Source organism: Lepisma saccharinum, chromosome 14 (genome assembly GCF_977018435.1).
Source record: "Lepisma saccharinum chromosome 14, izLepSacc3.1, whole genome shotgun sequence".
NCBI classification, from domain to species: Eukaryota; Metazoa; Arthropoda; class Insecta; order Zygentoma; family Lepismatidae; genus Lepisma; species Lepisma saccharinum.
Window position 1 is genome coordinate 26,444,078 of NC_139242.1, and position 14,399 is coordinate 26,458,476.

At 36.3% G+C, this 14,399-nt stretch overlaps 1 protein-coding gene across 1 annotated transcript in view; it reads left to right on the plus strand.

The window, feature by feature from the left end:
* The first annotated feature begins 222 nt into the window (after positions 1–222).
* Positions 223–14,399, plus strand: part of LOC145998739 (cyclin-L1) — a 64,328-nt gene continuing 50,151 nt past the window's right edge. The window contains exons 1-2 of the mRNA XM_083135285.1: positions 223–552; positions 5,489–5,673. Coding sequence (XP_082991411.1) covers positions 328–552; positions 5,489–5,673 — 410 coding nt within the window. The 5' untranslated portion in view covers positions 223–327. The remainder of the gene's footprint in view (positions 553–5,488; positions 5,674–14,399) is intronic.

Here is a 14,399-nt window from a genome sequence, read left to right on the forward strand (position 1 = left end):
CTCCCGCGTGACAATCAGACGTACTACTGTCCGACTAGACCTCCGCGGCTCCACCTCGACATATTGTAGGTCAGTTAATAATCTTACAGCATAGAGATACATTTCTCTATAATTTTACAGTCATAATCCCTCGGTCGAATGAAATCAATGTGGAAGTAAAGAACGCTGTGTAAAAAATAGAAGTAGAGTTGACGTCATTACCCAGAATTCTTCATCAAGACTTCCGCATCATTCATGATTTCATGTGCGGCGGACATATTGTTCTGTGTGAGGTATTGTATAGTGTAGTGTTTGTAGTTTTTTAATTGGAAGGAAGTATTTCTGTAAATGGCCACGCCAAAGCAAGAAAACCAAGCTTCTTCTGCAGTCAAGTCAGGAGCAAAACCTTACGGTAGTGTTGTGTTAACGTTGAAGAACTGCCTGCTGCCTGAAGTAAAATTATCGACGACTCCATCTCAATTGGATGGATTAGATCCTGAAACTGAAACAGATTTAAGAGTTCTAGGATGTGAACTAATTCAAACTGCGGGTATTCTACTTAAATTGCCTCAGGTAAGGTATTAAACTAGTTCCGTTAATGTATTACGTTGTAATGTACCAAGTAGCAATTAGCAATACACGCCGCCGACGTAATGAGAACGTTGAGAATATTTCGAGATACCTTTGAAGAATTCCGCCCCAGGAATACTTAATTTTCTGATGAGATTATAGTATATACATACATATACGCACGTAATTGTTGCTTAAAAAAAAAAACATGCGTTAAGCTAATTTATGGTCCCACTGGAAACACAGTGGCAAATTTTAGTTGAAAATAACTTCGTAGAACATTAGGTATCTGATTTTTGTCTTGTATAAATGGTAGCCTGGTAGAAGCCCATAAGGAGAATTTGTTGGTGAAAAGAAACTACGTGTTAATGAAAATAGTAACATCTTCATGATACTTCATACTCTTGATTTTTCCATTCTGTGATAATGAATAGTCATACAGAAGAAATGTTCATACATTTTTGGGTATAACCTCGATACGGTCCCAACGGATTTCTTCATTTTTACACACACTACTTACAGAAATAAGCTTGTGTAGCATTTGGAAATTCGTCGAGGTATTTTCTTTCATCGTGGAATCTATATCACCGGGAAATTATGTACTTTTGAACAGAAACATCTATCCGACGCACAGTTGTCGTTCCTTTCATTTCCTTGCACTATGTGAACCAAATGTTTTGAATGTTTGATGACATAACTCCCGTCTCCAACCACGTGGATTTTTGCGAGAAGATTACAATTTTAACTGTTTGCATGACATAACCTAACCTTGCCGTGTATGGTTTTTGGGCTATTCATGAATTTGGGCTATCCGTGCATGGTTCGTGGGACTATCCGTGAATGGGTCGTGGGGATTTTTTGGTTGACAAGGTTAGAAACACTACATATCCAATGATGATGTACCACGCTGTCTCGTCATGTCACAAATTAAAAGGAACGACTTAAGATGATCGGACCCCCCTCCGATTTTCTTCATATTTGGCATATTCACTAATTGAGGCCTCCTAATCATGAATCTGAAGTTAAAAGTTGTCTGAAACGTCTAGAAATTGCAAATTAATCTAAAATAAGGCGTTAGTTTTCGGAATGGAAACGGTCTATTTTCGCGAAATTTTTTGGGTAACTGTTCCGATTGTTTTTTGATTTCCCCTAGCACAAAGACTGTTATCGTAGAATTTTGGAAATCATAGTCACACGAAATGTGAACCTTCCTTAAAGTAATGAGCACTGTTGGGACTCGGAAAAAGGTTATTTATGTTGAAAAAACAACTTTAAAATTACCTTACGCACTTCTCACGGACAAGATATTCTCAGTCTACAAACGACAGTAAATAACAAAACCCTAAGTAATCGCTAAAACTCCGTAGTATGTGTTAACAGACGTATATCGAAATCGAACCACGTAAAAATTGCATTCGTAGCATGTTGAAATCGCAATAAAACAAAAGGAAATTGGGCCATTTTTTTGTTTCACAAGGAAATATATATATTCCTGATACTACCACGACACCAAATTTTAACTATGTTTGCCTAACCTAACCACACATGTCAATGGTTCGTGGGGCTAGTGTCAATGGTTTGCAATTATTTTGCAATTTCTAGACGTTTCCTACAAATTTTAACTTCAGATTTGTCATTAGCAGGCCTCAAATAGTAAGTATGTCAAATATGAAGAAAATCTGAGAGGCATCCAGTCATCTTAAGTTATACCAATTGAAATTATTTTAATGAAAAAGCAAAATACCACCTTGAAGAATCTTTCATAATGCAGAATAGGTAAGTACGAATGTTAAAAATGACGAAAGAAACTTGTGAGGTGTGTTGGGACCATACTGAAGTTTTATTAATTTTTGTAGTGCAGAACTTTACATTTACCGAGTTACGTAAGAATGAATATATCCAATAAGGTAAAGTATTCCGTACTATGAAGCATGAGCAACCTTTACATTGTTTTTTCTTCATACACACAATTCTTTGATTAAGCCGAGCCCAAGACTATTTATCATTAACCACTTTTCTGTTTAATACATATCTTTATTCATATAAATAATTGTGGTCATTTTACTGTGTTCCACAAGATGTGAGCAACAACACTATTCTACTATCCTTCATACATGCATTTTGCCTCCATGCTAACTATGATTATAGGTCTTATCAGTTATTACGGTGGACGCTCTATAATCTGGCAAGGGGATTGGGGATGCGACCAATCCAGCACGATAAGAAACTTATGCCCACCACATCGTATCTCTTGGCACCACCACTGACCACTGCTGTCTGGTTGGTCTGCAGCGTATTCCCCGCTTACAACTGCCCTTGCCAGCTTGTAGAGCGTCGACTTTAAGAATTGAAAAGACCTATAGTACTCACGGGCCAGGTCAACTTTTGTTTCTCATCTTGCAATCCCTCAAAATGAGTGTTTTTTTTAATGACTAGGTTACCTCGTAATAATTTATTCTCCCTCCCCCCAATTGTTAGGCAGTGTGCCTCTTAAAAAATAATCAAAGGAAATTAGGTGAGTAGGTTAGGCAGCCATGTTCAATGACTAAAACAATAATATTTATTTTTCATTGTCCCATGTTTGTGATGTCATTTATTTCTCTTTTTTCCGTTGACCTTTTGTGAGAGGGCATGGATTTGGAAGTGATTTAATTTATGAATCAATGAAATAGCATGAACATTTCACCAACCTCCCCTGCAAATGTAACAGCTGTAGTGTGAAATATGTAACAATTCAGAAAGCCCAAGTTCTGGTTCTTTAATTAAGATTTCATTATGGTACACAGGCAATTATTATGGTCCAATTTATATTTGTCTTTTAACACATACTTCGTAATTTGATGACTTGCTGCAAGTTTTCTTGAAAATGGGTATTCACTTCCATATACTCCCATGATTATTCTATTGCGACGAGCCATTTGTTTGCTGCTATAGGGCCACATATGTATGTGGTGTAAAGGGGTTCCCTAGTTAAATTAGTGGAGTCAGGTTTAGGGCTCTTAGTATTACAATAATTTTCCTTTAAATATGCCATCAAATTGGTGCTGCTCTCAAGCATGACACCCCTTTGAGCCTCGTGTCTCCGGTAGTCTGTAGAATACTTTGTCGATGGAAGCAGGTGATATTTGCATAAGGTACCTTTTAAACATCTTTTCGGAGCTTCAAAGAGTGCTAATTGCTTTCAGAAAGCTTTAAATTTACTTTCACAAATTTTTTCACTGTTTTATGATACTTCGTATTTCTCCTGTGAAACTGAAAAAATCATCGAGACATTCAGAACAATTTCCATTCAGAATACATGCTAATGTCATTTCTGTAAATGCACATTCCCTCACCTTGATTACTTCGGTGATCCTCCATGGTCAGGCCTGTTTGAAACGTCTGATTTCAAAGTTCTGTTTTTTCTTTCTTTCTCCAAGCTACATAATGTAGCTTCCAATTGCTGGATGATAGTTTCATTAATCTTGCTCCAGTTCCGCATGATAATAGTTTTGCGTACAACTGTGCTACATGCCTCTATGCATATATGGAAGAAGTTTAATAAAATACATTCTGGCTAATCACGGTGTTAGGCCAGCGATTGTGTTCATTGGTGCAGTTATGATTGACTGGTATTTCAGTAGTTGTAGTTTTAGGTCTGCAGCAAACCATATTTGACAAGACGTAAGGTATCAAGACAACTTGGTAGTAATGCTGTCTCCTTGTAATGATGGGGTCCCATCAAAATTTATTATTTTCTCTACAAATACTACAGTGCTTTTCACAGTCAAGTCGTCCGGAAAGTCATGGCTAGCACGCCAGGCAGTTTGAGTGTCTGTGCCGGCATATAGACCCACAGGATTCAAAAGTTATGCACGTTCAAAATCTCAATTGCGTGACTTGAACATCCCGTAGAATCATGAAGCTTATTACCTCAGAAAGCAAGAATGACAAAGAATTCCCTCCATTGCTAATCACCAAGGGTTCGGAAGAGTACAGTCTCACTTCCATATCTTCATTCACCAATCAGTATGCACAACAAAATCAAATGAAAAATGAAAATGATACATCACTCCCCCTTCAAATTTCCAGACATTCTCTTTGAAGATAACTGATTATAAAGAAACTTATCAAAAGTTTTTTGGAGTCCAGAAACATAATTTATGGAGTGTGGTGTTTAGAATATACACTCACAAAAAGTTTGGAATATCGTGAACATGACTAGAAAACAAGGCCATACAACTTTATTGTACCACAATATCATACAGCCTGAGAATGTACAGTGTTAAAAATGCAAAACAAACACAAATGATGCCAAAAAAACAAGTGCATTTGTGTCCATTGGGAAACTACTGATTATGTTTCCATCCAATAGTGTTCCAACTCACTTGTTCACAGTGCCTTATAAGTGTATGACCTCCACATGCACTGTTCAGTTCTCGACACGTTGAGGAATCCCTGTGATGGGTGCATCAATGGCATCCGGGGGAAGAAGGATCCATTGAGTTTTTTTTAGAAACCTGTTCAAATTTCTGATGTTAAATCCATTAATGAAAATTACAAAATGAAGCAAAAAATAAAATCTACTTAAAATGACATGAAGGACATAACCAGACAAGTAGCAGGGATTACTCTTATTTTTTGTGTGTACAAGGTTGACTACTAGATCAGGCTGCTCTGTATTTGTCTATACCCTACAGCATGTGATCCATGTAGTTGGAAGGGCAACTACTTTTTACCTACCTGAAATTTACATAATTTTGCCGAGGAATTGTGCTTGTTTTATTAGTTATCCTGGAATTGTTGCAAAGGATATCAATTTTAACCTGTTTCAGCTTTATTTCAGACCATACATTTGCTTGTATATTTCAGATCTTAATGTTACCATCTTCTTTATTTTCTTTCAATTAGCTTTTAAGATCCATTGCGATGGCAAAATTCAGAGTTTGATTTTTTTCAGGTGGCAATGGCAACAGGTCAGGTGCTTTTTCAGCGTTTTTACTATTCAAAGTCATTTGTTAGGCATGCTATGGAAACCACAGCTATGGGATGTGTATGCCTAGCATCAAAAATAGAGGAAGCCCCTCGAAGAATCAGAGATGTAATCAATGTTTTCCATCATATCAAACAAGTGACAAGTGGAAAGTAAGTATATAATTCTATATTTGTCACTTTTCTATTATGAGTAGTTTTTATATTTCGCTAGGTGTTGTGTGCTATGTATTGTTTCACCTAATATAAAAAGATTAGTTCTTTCAGTTGACTTGCTCGATTATCACTTCTTAAAAGCAACTTATGTGCATTTAGAGGGCAAATATAACATTGGTTTGCCTATAAACTGTAGTATGTTTTTCATATAAAGACCTACAAAATGTCCAGTGCTCTAATTTTCTGTCCCACATTTACATATTTCTTTGAGGAAGTAACAACTTGCAGCTAAGAATAAGCAGTCCATCAAAAGTTTGTGTTTAAAAAATGAATTGTCATATTTTCACCCTTGCATGATATTTTCAATATTCTTTTCTGTACTACTTGGAAATAGTTGCTATTAAAGTAGTAACTTTTAGACACAACTGTTGTTAGTGTTCTGCTAAATTTATTTTCTTGGAAATATTTTTTATATAGCCTATAAAGCTATTGTTTCTGCCAGTTGTAATTGTGAAGTACATAGTCCAATCACAGTCTTGGTGAAAAACTAGCTTTAACATATGGTGACTTTCTGAAATAGAAAATGCTACTTTTTTGTTTGTTTCTTTAGTAAAACTGTGCAGATATTAACTGTTATTCATTGTCTGTTTATGACAGCACTATGCAGAATTGTATTCTGGTATGGTTTTACTTTCATTATAAAAAGAAAAGAACTTGTGACCATATATTCGTTGTGAACATAACTTTCAAATTAATTGCACATTAATTAAATTTCGTATAAGTTGTGTGTTCAGGAAACATTGAAGGACTGTTTATCTTACGTTGTTTACAGTTGCACTTAATAAATTAACATAGAAGCTAAGGCATTTTAGCTGAATCTGGATAGATATATGTAACTGGATGTATTTGCCAATTGTTTGTACAGTATACCCATACATATATCTCATGAGGTTCTATAAAATGCGTTGTCAGCACATCGATTAATATGGGAGTTTTTTAAGGTAGGTGTTGCTCAGAGAGCTTTTACTTACTTTTCACAGATCTCCAAGGGTGAGTCAAATCATCACAATTTCCTTCTGAAGCCATGGTGTGCCCATCTGCTGTGGTGGGTCGATGAAGCCAAGGTTAACACAGCGAGCCAAGATGACAATATCGTAGTTGTTCTTACAATATAATTTGCTAAAAATCATTCCATTGGGCATATTTTCAAATGTGACATACTTAGTTGTCCTCTAACCATGCAGGGGTGCAGAAAGTACAAATCACAGGAAATTAGTGTCTAATTGAATGATTGTCAATAGTATAAGTAGGCAAAATAATTTGCTATAGCTTCTAATTATTATGTTATGAATTTAAGTTAGTGACTTAGCGGATCGATCATATTTGAATATTTTACTCCATAATTGAAAATGTTCAATAAGTTAATTCATAGGAATAATGTATTTCAATCATTAATTTAATTTAAAGCTAGTGTAGTAATTCCTACATTATTTAAAAATGCACATTGCTTTTATATACACACACTCAGACTTGAAAGTGTGAAATGTGTGTGTGTGTGTGAGAGAGAGAGAGAGAGAGAGATTGATGTAAAATTAAGGGGCTAGATTAAATGAATAAAGAAAATTCACTTTCAGACATATCATGTACAGTTGCTCACAAAATTGAACATGCACCTGTGCATGTCTTCTTTGAAAATGCACAAAATTAATTTGGCATATACCTTCAAAATCTGTGAAATCTAAATGAATGTATCATTTTTGTACACCTTGGAAAACATATATATTTCAGGATTATTGTAGGTACAATAGAAAGCAGAAATGGAAGTGCTTAATTCTACATTCCAAACATGCTTTCCTTTCAATGGTGATTCATGCATGTTGAGTTTCTTACTTTAATCACAGTTTTAAGTTTCTATGTACCTATGTTTCGGAGACTGATTCTTGTCTCCGTCCTCAGGGTAGTGTGCTATTCTATAATTAGTAATTATCTTATTGTAGTCGATGAAGGCATGATGTGTTTGGGGCAGGCATCTATGTGATATATATTATAAAAAGCTAGTGCCTAGGCACCACCAAGTCAGAAAAGCTAGAAGTTGATACTGGCAGTAATCTGTGTGAAAGTTTATGTTCAATCTCCTTCAGTGCTGCTTTCTTGCAACTGTCTATCTGTGAATGGTTGCGGGTATACAGTTATCCCAGTGCATGTGCTACAATAGCCAAAGCAGCGTTGTGGATGCCTCTAGTATCAGCTCCTCTATTTTTTTTTTTCGACATGTAAACTGGGCCACTGCAAATATAATCCTCCGTAGAATTTTACACTTTAAAGAGCAGGTAAGGTACATTTTCCTAGAACTATCGTGCGACGAATGCCATGCACCGTGCCAAATAGCCTTGACACATTTTCTATTGTTTCAGTTGCATGTGCTTTCCTAGCTGCGTCTTTTTCGTTGAATCTCTGCGTGACTATAGTCGTCTGCGTTGGGTGACAGTTCTAGGAAAATGTACTGACTGACAATCAGACAAGGTGGAGCCTCGGACACAAACAGTAAAGTTCAGTTTGTAAATTTCTGTCTGTTGCACATTGGACCCTAAGTTTCATCAACCACCTACAGGATATTATTTTATAACAATGGAACTGTTCATTATCTATTAAACTCCAATAAAAAAAACTATTTATACTTTATTAGACATATAAATAACACTCTTGAAGGTATGTATCAAGCACAGAAACTGCCCTCCAAAAGGCAGAAAGACCAACAGAGGTTTTTAGAGCTTTTGATCTCAGTACTGCAATTTTAATATGTTTTACACGGACAGGTCCAAATCAATGGGATGTGCCTTTGTTGTAGACTCCCGAAGGTACAGTTTCGCCCCATATACTGCCTGGTGGCAGAACTGTATGCAGTCCTAAAGCTATTTGATTTTGTTGATATTCACATCCTGAAGAAAGGTCTGTTTTATGCACATATTCCATCAGTGCGTTCCAGTCTGGAATCACTGAATTCCCAACATCCTGTAGTGCAGCAGCTTACCGTTTGACGGCTAGTATCCTTGTGTGCTATAGCTGAAGTTTGCTTTTGTTGGATTCCTAGTCACATATAGGGGAATGAAGCAGCCAATGCTGCCGCAAAGTCTGCTGATGCAGACAGTGACGTTCTCGTCCATCTTCTGCCAGCTAGGGACCTGCAGAATATTTTTTGTTGTTCTGTTCTTGAAACGTGGCAGGCAGAGTGGGATGAGATATGGGGTAACAAGCTTCGAGCTATCAAGCCCATCTCTTGGTGTTCCTTATCCTGTCCCTCCTGCCGAGAAGTCATCTTAAAGTGACTCCGAATCGGACACAGCCATCTCACACATCATTTGCTGCAAGATCTGGATCCTCCGTTGTATCATACTTGCAACGTTGTTCGGCACATTCTTCTCGAATGTACAGATTTTAGTTACCTCAGATAGGGTTTTAACCTTCCCAGCAATTTGTTATCTATGTTGTGAGACAATAACAGTTTTTAGCAAATGTTTTTAGCTTTTTGAGAAGAGCAGGCCTTTTCCACGGGTTCTGAGGTAGTTTTTAAACTATCCTTAACTTTTGAGTGTGTTGTGTTTTGTCGTGTGCAGGTTCATTTATGACCTGCATTTTTAACTTTTCCCAAGGGGCTTTTTACACCCCCTTTTTTAATTTTGAGGTAAGGGTTTTAGCTAAGGAAGGGGATCTTCCCTGCATACACTGAAGGGTGCAAAATGGCCACACTTGCTGACGCACCCAAAAATTTTAAATCAAGCAATCAACGAAAGGTACATGTTCTACCATGTTGAATAGAGATTACGTGGACAATCTCTAAACCCTCCCCCATAAACACACCCATGTACATATGTATTCATCTGCTTGCAAGAAAGTGGCATAGGTTTGTTTTCAACATCCAGTCATATTGTTCTTGTGTTTGCCCTTAATTATGTAAACATTACACAAAGTGACTTTCCATCTCATATTTAGGTCAGTGTACGTTCAATTTTGTGAACAACTGTATTTTTAATATGGATTAAGAGTAACCTTCTTTATTGTTTAATTGGGACATACGAACGATTACATACTGATTTTACTTCCAGTTTATATATATATGTATTTTTCTTAGTAACTATAATGTTTTCATGATTGGGAAAAGAGAGACGCGGTAGTATATAAATACGGAGAAACTAGTACTCACTTTTATCCGCGAAGCTGTTTTTTCTTCTTTTTCGATTAATTTCAGTGGCCACTGCCACCATCCTCGTTGGAACTTGCAAGTTCCAACGAGGATGGTGGCAGTGGCCACTGAAATTAATCGAAAAAGAAGAAAAAACAGCTTCGCGGATAAAAGTGAGTACTAGTTTCTCCGTATTTATTTATAATGTTTTGTATTTGCAGCCAAATTAGTGACACAAATTTGATATCTTCAAATGTTTGCTTATTTAATTTTACTATTTGAGACAGTTTTCTAGTATTATTTTAAACTATGATGTTATTGCATTTATATCTATAGTTGGCACAATGTTTATTAATGAATTGAAAGAAAACTATAAAATAGTGAAAAATTCCAGTTATGTTCTTGTGGATAGATACAAACATTTACATGAATATTCTCATAATTTGCCTTTGTCTTATCATAACCCGGGATTACTTTTGGCATTTAAAGTATGTGTAAGACAAACCTCTGCAAGATTTTGAGTAACTTTCAAGAATTAATTTCTGTATTCCTTCAAAACAGTTCTAGTTCATTTTTTACACTTCCCATGTAATTACTGTAACATGAGACCGAAATAAAAAAAAACTACACATGTACAAAAATATCACCTGACCATGGATCTGGAGAACCTGTTGCCAGTAAAGGTTATAGTTAATTCAATTCAAACTCTTGTTTGAATGTTGATGTACACATAAGTTATAGAGGTGCAGGCATGATAAAGAAAATAAGAGCATGATGGAAATAAAAGAAAGAAAACTATGAAATAGTAAAATATCTCCTTCAAACATTTACATGAATGTTTTCATAATTTACTTTTGTCTATCGTAACCCTGTAGTACTACAAAAACCTTCATCGCCAGCCTTTTTGAAACAAGGTAAATAACTTATTAATATTGCTGAATACACACATACAATTTTCCATCAAGTGTGAGAAATAGTTTGATTGTATCCACTTTGTGGATGATTTAGTACTTTTAATTATGATCAGTTGACAATTTCCAATTATATAATATTGCTCAGTCGTTAACCAGTTTTCTAGTCATCTGATTTGTATGATTTTTCTGCTGCTGATATTGGCAAATATTTGAATTCTTTACTGCATATTTGCATCCATATCATTGTCTAGTACTAACTACTTCGACATTAAGCATATACTTCCTCATGGACACACACTTTTCACTATTCAATGGAAAAATTCTTGAAATGAAAGTAAGTTTGTGTCATGATGTGTTTTTATGAATTTGCACTTTTTACTCCATATGCTTTAATGTGTTGTATTGGTAACACAAACAAGTTAATATACTTTGTAACAGAGAATGTTACGTATATTGCACATCATAGTTTACATATACTATTCATGTTGAAGTGCCCAAAGTTCTATTTTGTTTACATTTGGACATATGTATTTGCATATTTGAATCGTATGTCGAACAATATTGATAAACACAATATAACAACAACAAAATCCTATTTGACAGTAGTGCACTGCATTTCTAGAATATTATTGACCTAAGTACAATATTCCACCAATTTTAAAATCTTTGTAATTATAATGTAGTGTAATTTATTCTTGTAATGTACTGCAGTTTTTACTTGGCATTCTATATTTTTTAAATGAATTGAGGTATCTGTGGAATTAAAATTGCAATATATATATATGCTGTGGAACGGCTCATGCTTGCCTGACAAATTGTTAAATATGTCTGTGGAGTTGAAAGGGGTTCAGCTAGTACTTCAGGATTTCTGGCCTTGAAATTTCCAAAATATGTTAATTTTACTCGAATTTATATTGGGGCTGGTTGGCATGTATATTCTTAGGTTGTACAGCCCCTGGCCAAATTATTAGACGCACCTCCAAATTTTATGCAAAATTTTAAGTATATGTTGTTATCTCGTGTAATTTTTTTTTGTTATTCTCTATTTTTTATTTTATTACATGAAATGTTACATTGATTACATGTGAACCTTAACAAAAAACAACGATTACTTGATACGTTAATAATTACAAATATAATTTATTACTGTTTTTCTTGAATATTAGCTATACAATACATATTACTGGAAGTGAGTTTTAATATTTGGTGGAGCTGCCTTTGTCCTTTATCAGTGCTTGGATTCGTCTTGGCATACTATCAACACATGCTTGTACTGTCTCCTTCATTTGAGGATGGTGATTCCACGCTTGAATTATTTTTTTGAATTAGGCCAATTCTTGTCGTAATTGTTTGCTTTGCCACTTCTTTTTTCACTAGGTACCAAACATTTTTAATTGGGTTCATATGTGGAGAGTTTCCCAGCCAGGGCACGAGAGGAACATTTTCATTCTGTAGAAACTGTTTTATTGATTTTTCGGTATATCATGAGGCTCCATCCTGCATGAATACGAATGGTTCTCCATTTGGGAACCATTCTCTTACTTGAGGTAGCAACTTTCTTCTAAGCACTTCCCGATACTGTTCTTGCCTCATTGTTCCTTGAACCAAATACAGACGTCCTCTACCTTTGCCACTAATGACTGACCAAATCATAACTTTTATCGGATGTTTGACAGTCTGCACACAACACAATCAGGATTGTATTATTCACCTGGACGTCTTCTCACAAACCGAGATTTATTCCCCAAGATTTCACTCTTCACTAAAGCAAATAGATCTCCAAAAATTTAAATCTTTTTCTTTGTGAGCTTTTGCTCAGTGAAAACATTTACGAATCTTAGCCGGGTTAATTTTGGCTTCTTAGCAGGTATGAGTGAGTGCCTTCAGGTTCATATTGGAGAGCCTATGCCTTACTGTTCTTTCAGATGCACGAACACTACTCTTTTCAAGTTTATCTTTAAGTTCCTTTGTACTTGCAAATTTATTCATGAGGCAAATGTTCTTCAAACAGCGTAAGGATCTTGGAGTAAAAATTGTTTTACACCCACATCTGTCCTTCCTTTGTGGCTCACACTGTACTGTCCACCATATTCAATGTTCTTCTTTATTCGCCTCACAGATGCTTGACACAGAATCTCTCGGTTAGAGAACATTTTAGTCTTTATTAGTGTCTTAATTTCAGCAATCTTTCTCTGTGCCAAGTCACTTTTTTACCCATGACTCCCTAATGTTAATAGTTAAATTAAAAATATACTGACAGTGTACAATAACAATATCTCTGCAAAATTTAGCACAAACATGGTTCACTATTTGCAAGACGTTTTCCTCTCAACTCAGCTTGAATTGAACTGCAGCATTTTCGTTCAACAGCAGTGACGTTTGGTGTTAGTGGTATTGTTTGTAACAACAGTACCCCCTCTTTTCATATTGTTCATTACAATAATGAAAGTTCAGCCACAAAGAACCCCATTGCAACATTTTTAATGTGATAAGTAAACGAACTGTTAAGTGTCCACTGTGTCGAATTTCATTACTTTGTATTACTATTACTGCTGTTATCAATGTGCAAGAAAGTGCATTTGTACGTATTACTCGTATTTGCCAGGGTTCAAATAATGTACATGAAACTTTTCAAATAACTAAAGGTCAATTTTATATAATTTTCCCCTTCAAAACTCTTATTTAAAAAAAAAAAATACTGTGCATCTAATAATATGGCCAGGGACGGTACTCTCATAAACCACCTCACATCTTGTAAATTGCTGTACAGATTCCCATGATATCATGTATTTGTGATGTACAGGTCATGAAATTTGAAATGTGTATTGACATTAGCTCACCTGTAACTTCTGTGAATGATTTTGCATGGCAGAGATTTCACACCGAAGTGACAAGTGGTGTATAGCACAAGAGCAACATGTACACATGGTAGCGGCATGACAGGCTACACAAGCCTGCATTTGACTGGTGAAATCATCAAGCGACACATGTCATCTGTTGCTTGTCGCTTTGGTGTGAAATCCCCCTGAGGGTATGCAACAGTGTACAATGCCCAACCAAAGGGGGATTTGGGGGGGGGGCCTCAACCCCCGAATTTCAATGGAAGAAAGAGGAAAAATCTGGAGTTTGCCCCCAGACACAGAACACAGCGCACTTGTCTACTCGAAGCTCGGGTCGTATCTGTTGTGACCTGCCTGTGATACAAAAAGAGGGAAAGTGTGTGTGGGGGGAGGGGGGGGGTTGGAGTTGCACAAATTTCACCTACAAAGAATTCCGAGCCTCGAATTTCTGAGAAAAATTCCTCGCTTCGCCTTCTGGCATCGAGTGTTCTATTTCCCTTCCTTTGTTGAAGTCTGGCGTCATACGTGCTAATGGCTCAGCTAGGTCTATTCTCAGACCCTCATGGTGCCAGACATCCAAGTCAGCCTCCCGCAGATAACCCTCGGGGTTAATGGCAAAAGCAAGCATTGGGTTACCCAAGCTTTCACTTGCTGGACGACCAGGAAAAACAAGCTCAAGCTCAAAAACTGCATGTGTTTATTGTCCAGCTGTCAACCCTCGCTTCCCACACGTGACCTTCATCAGTTGCAAGGTGGGGGGAATGCAACATGCATCCTAGTGACATTTCG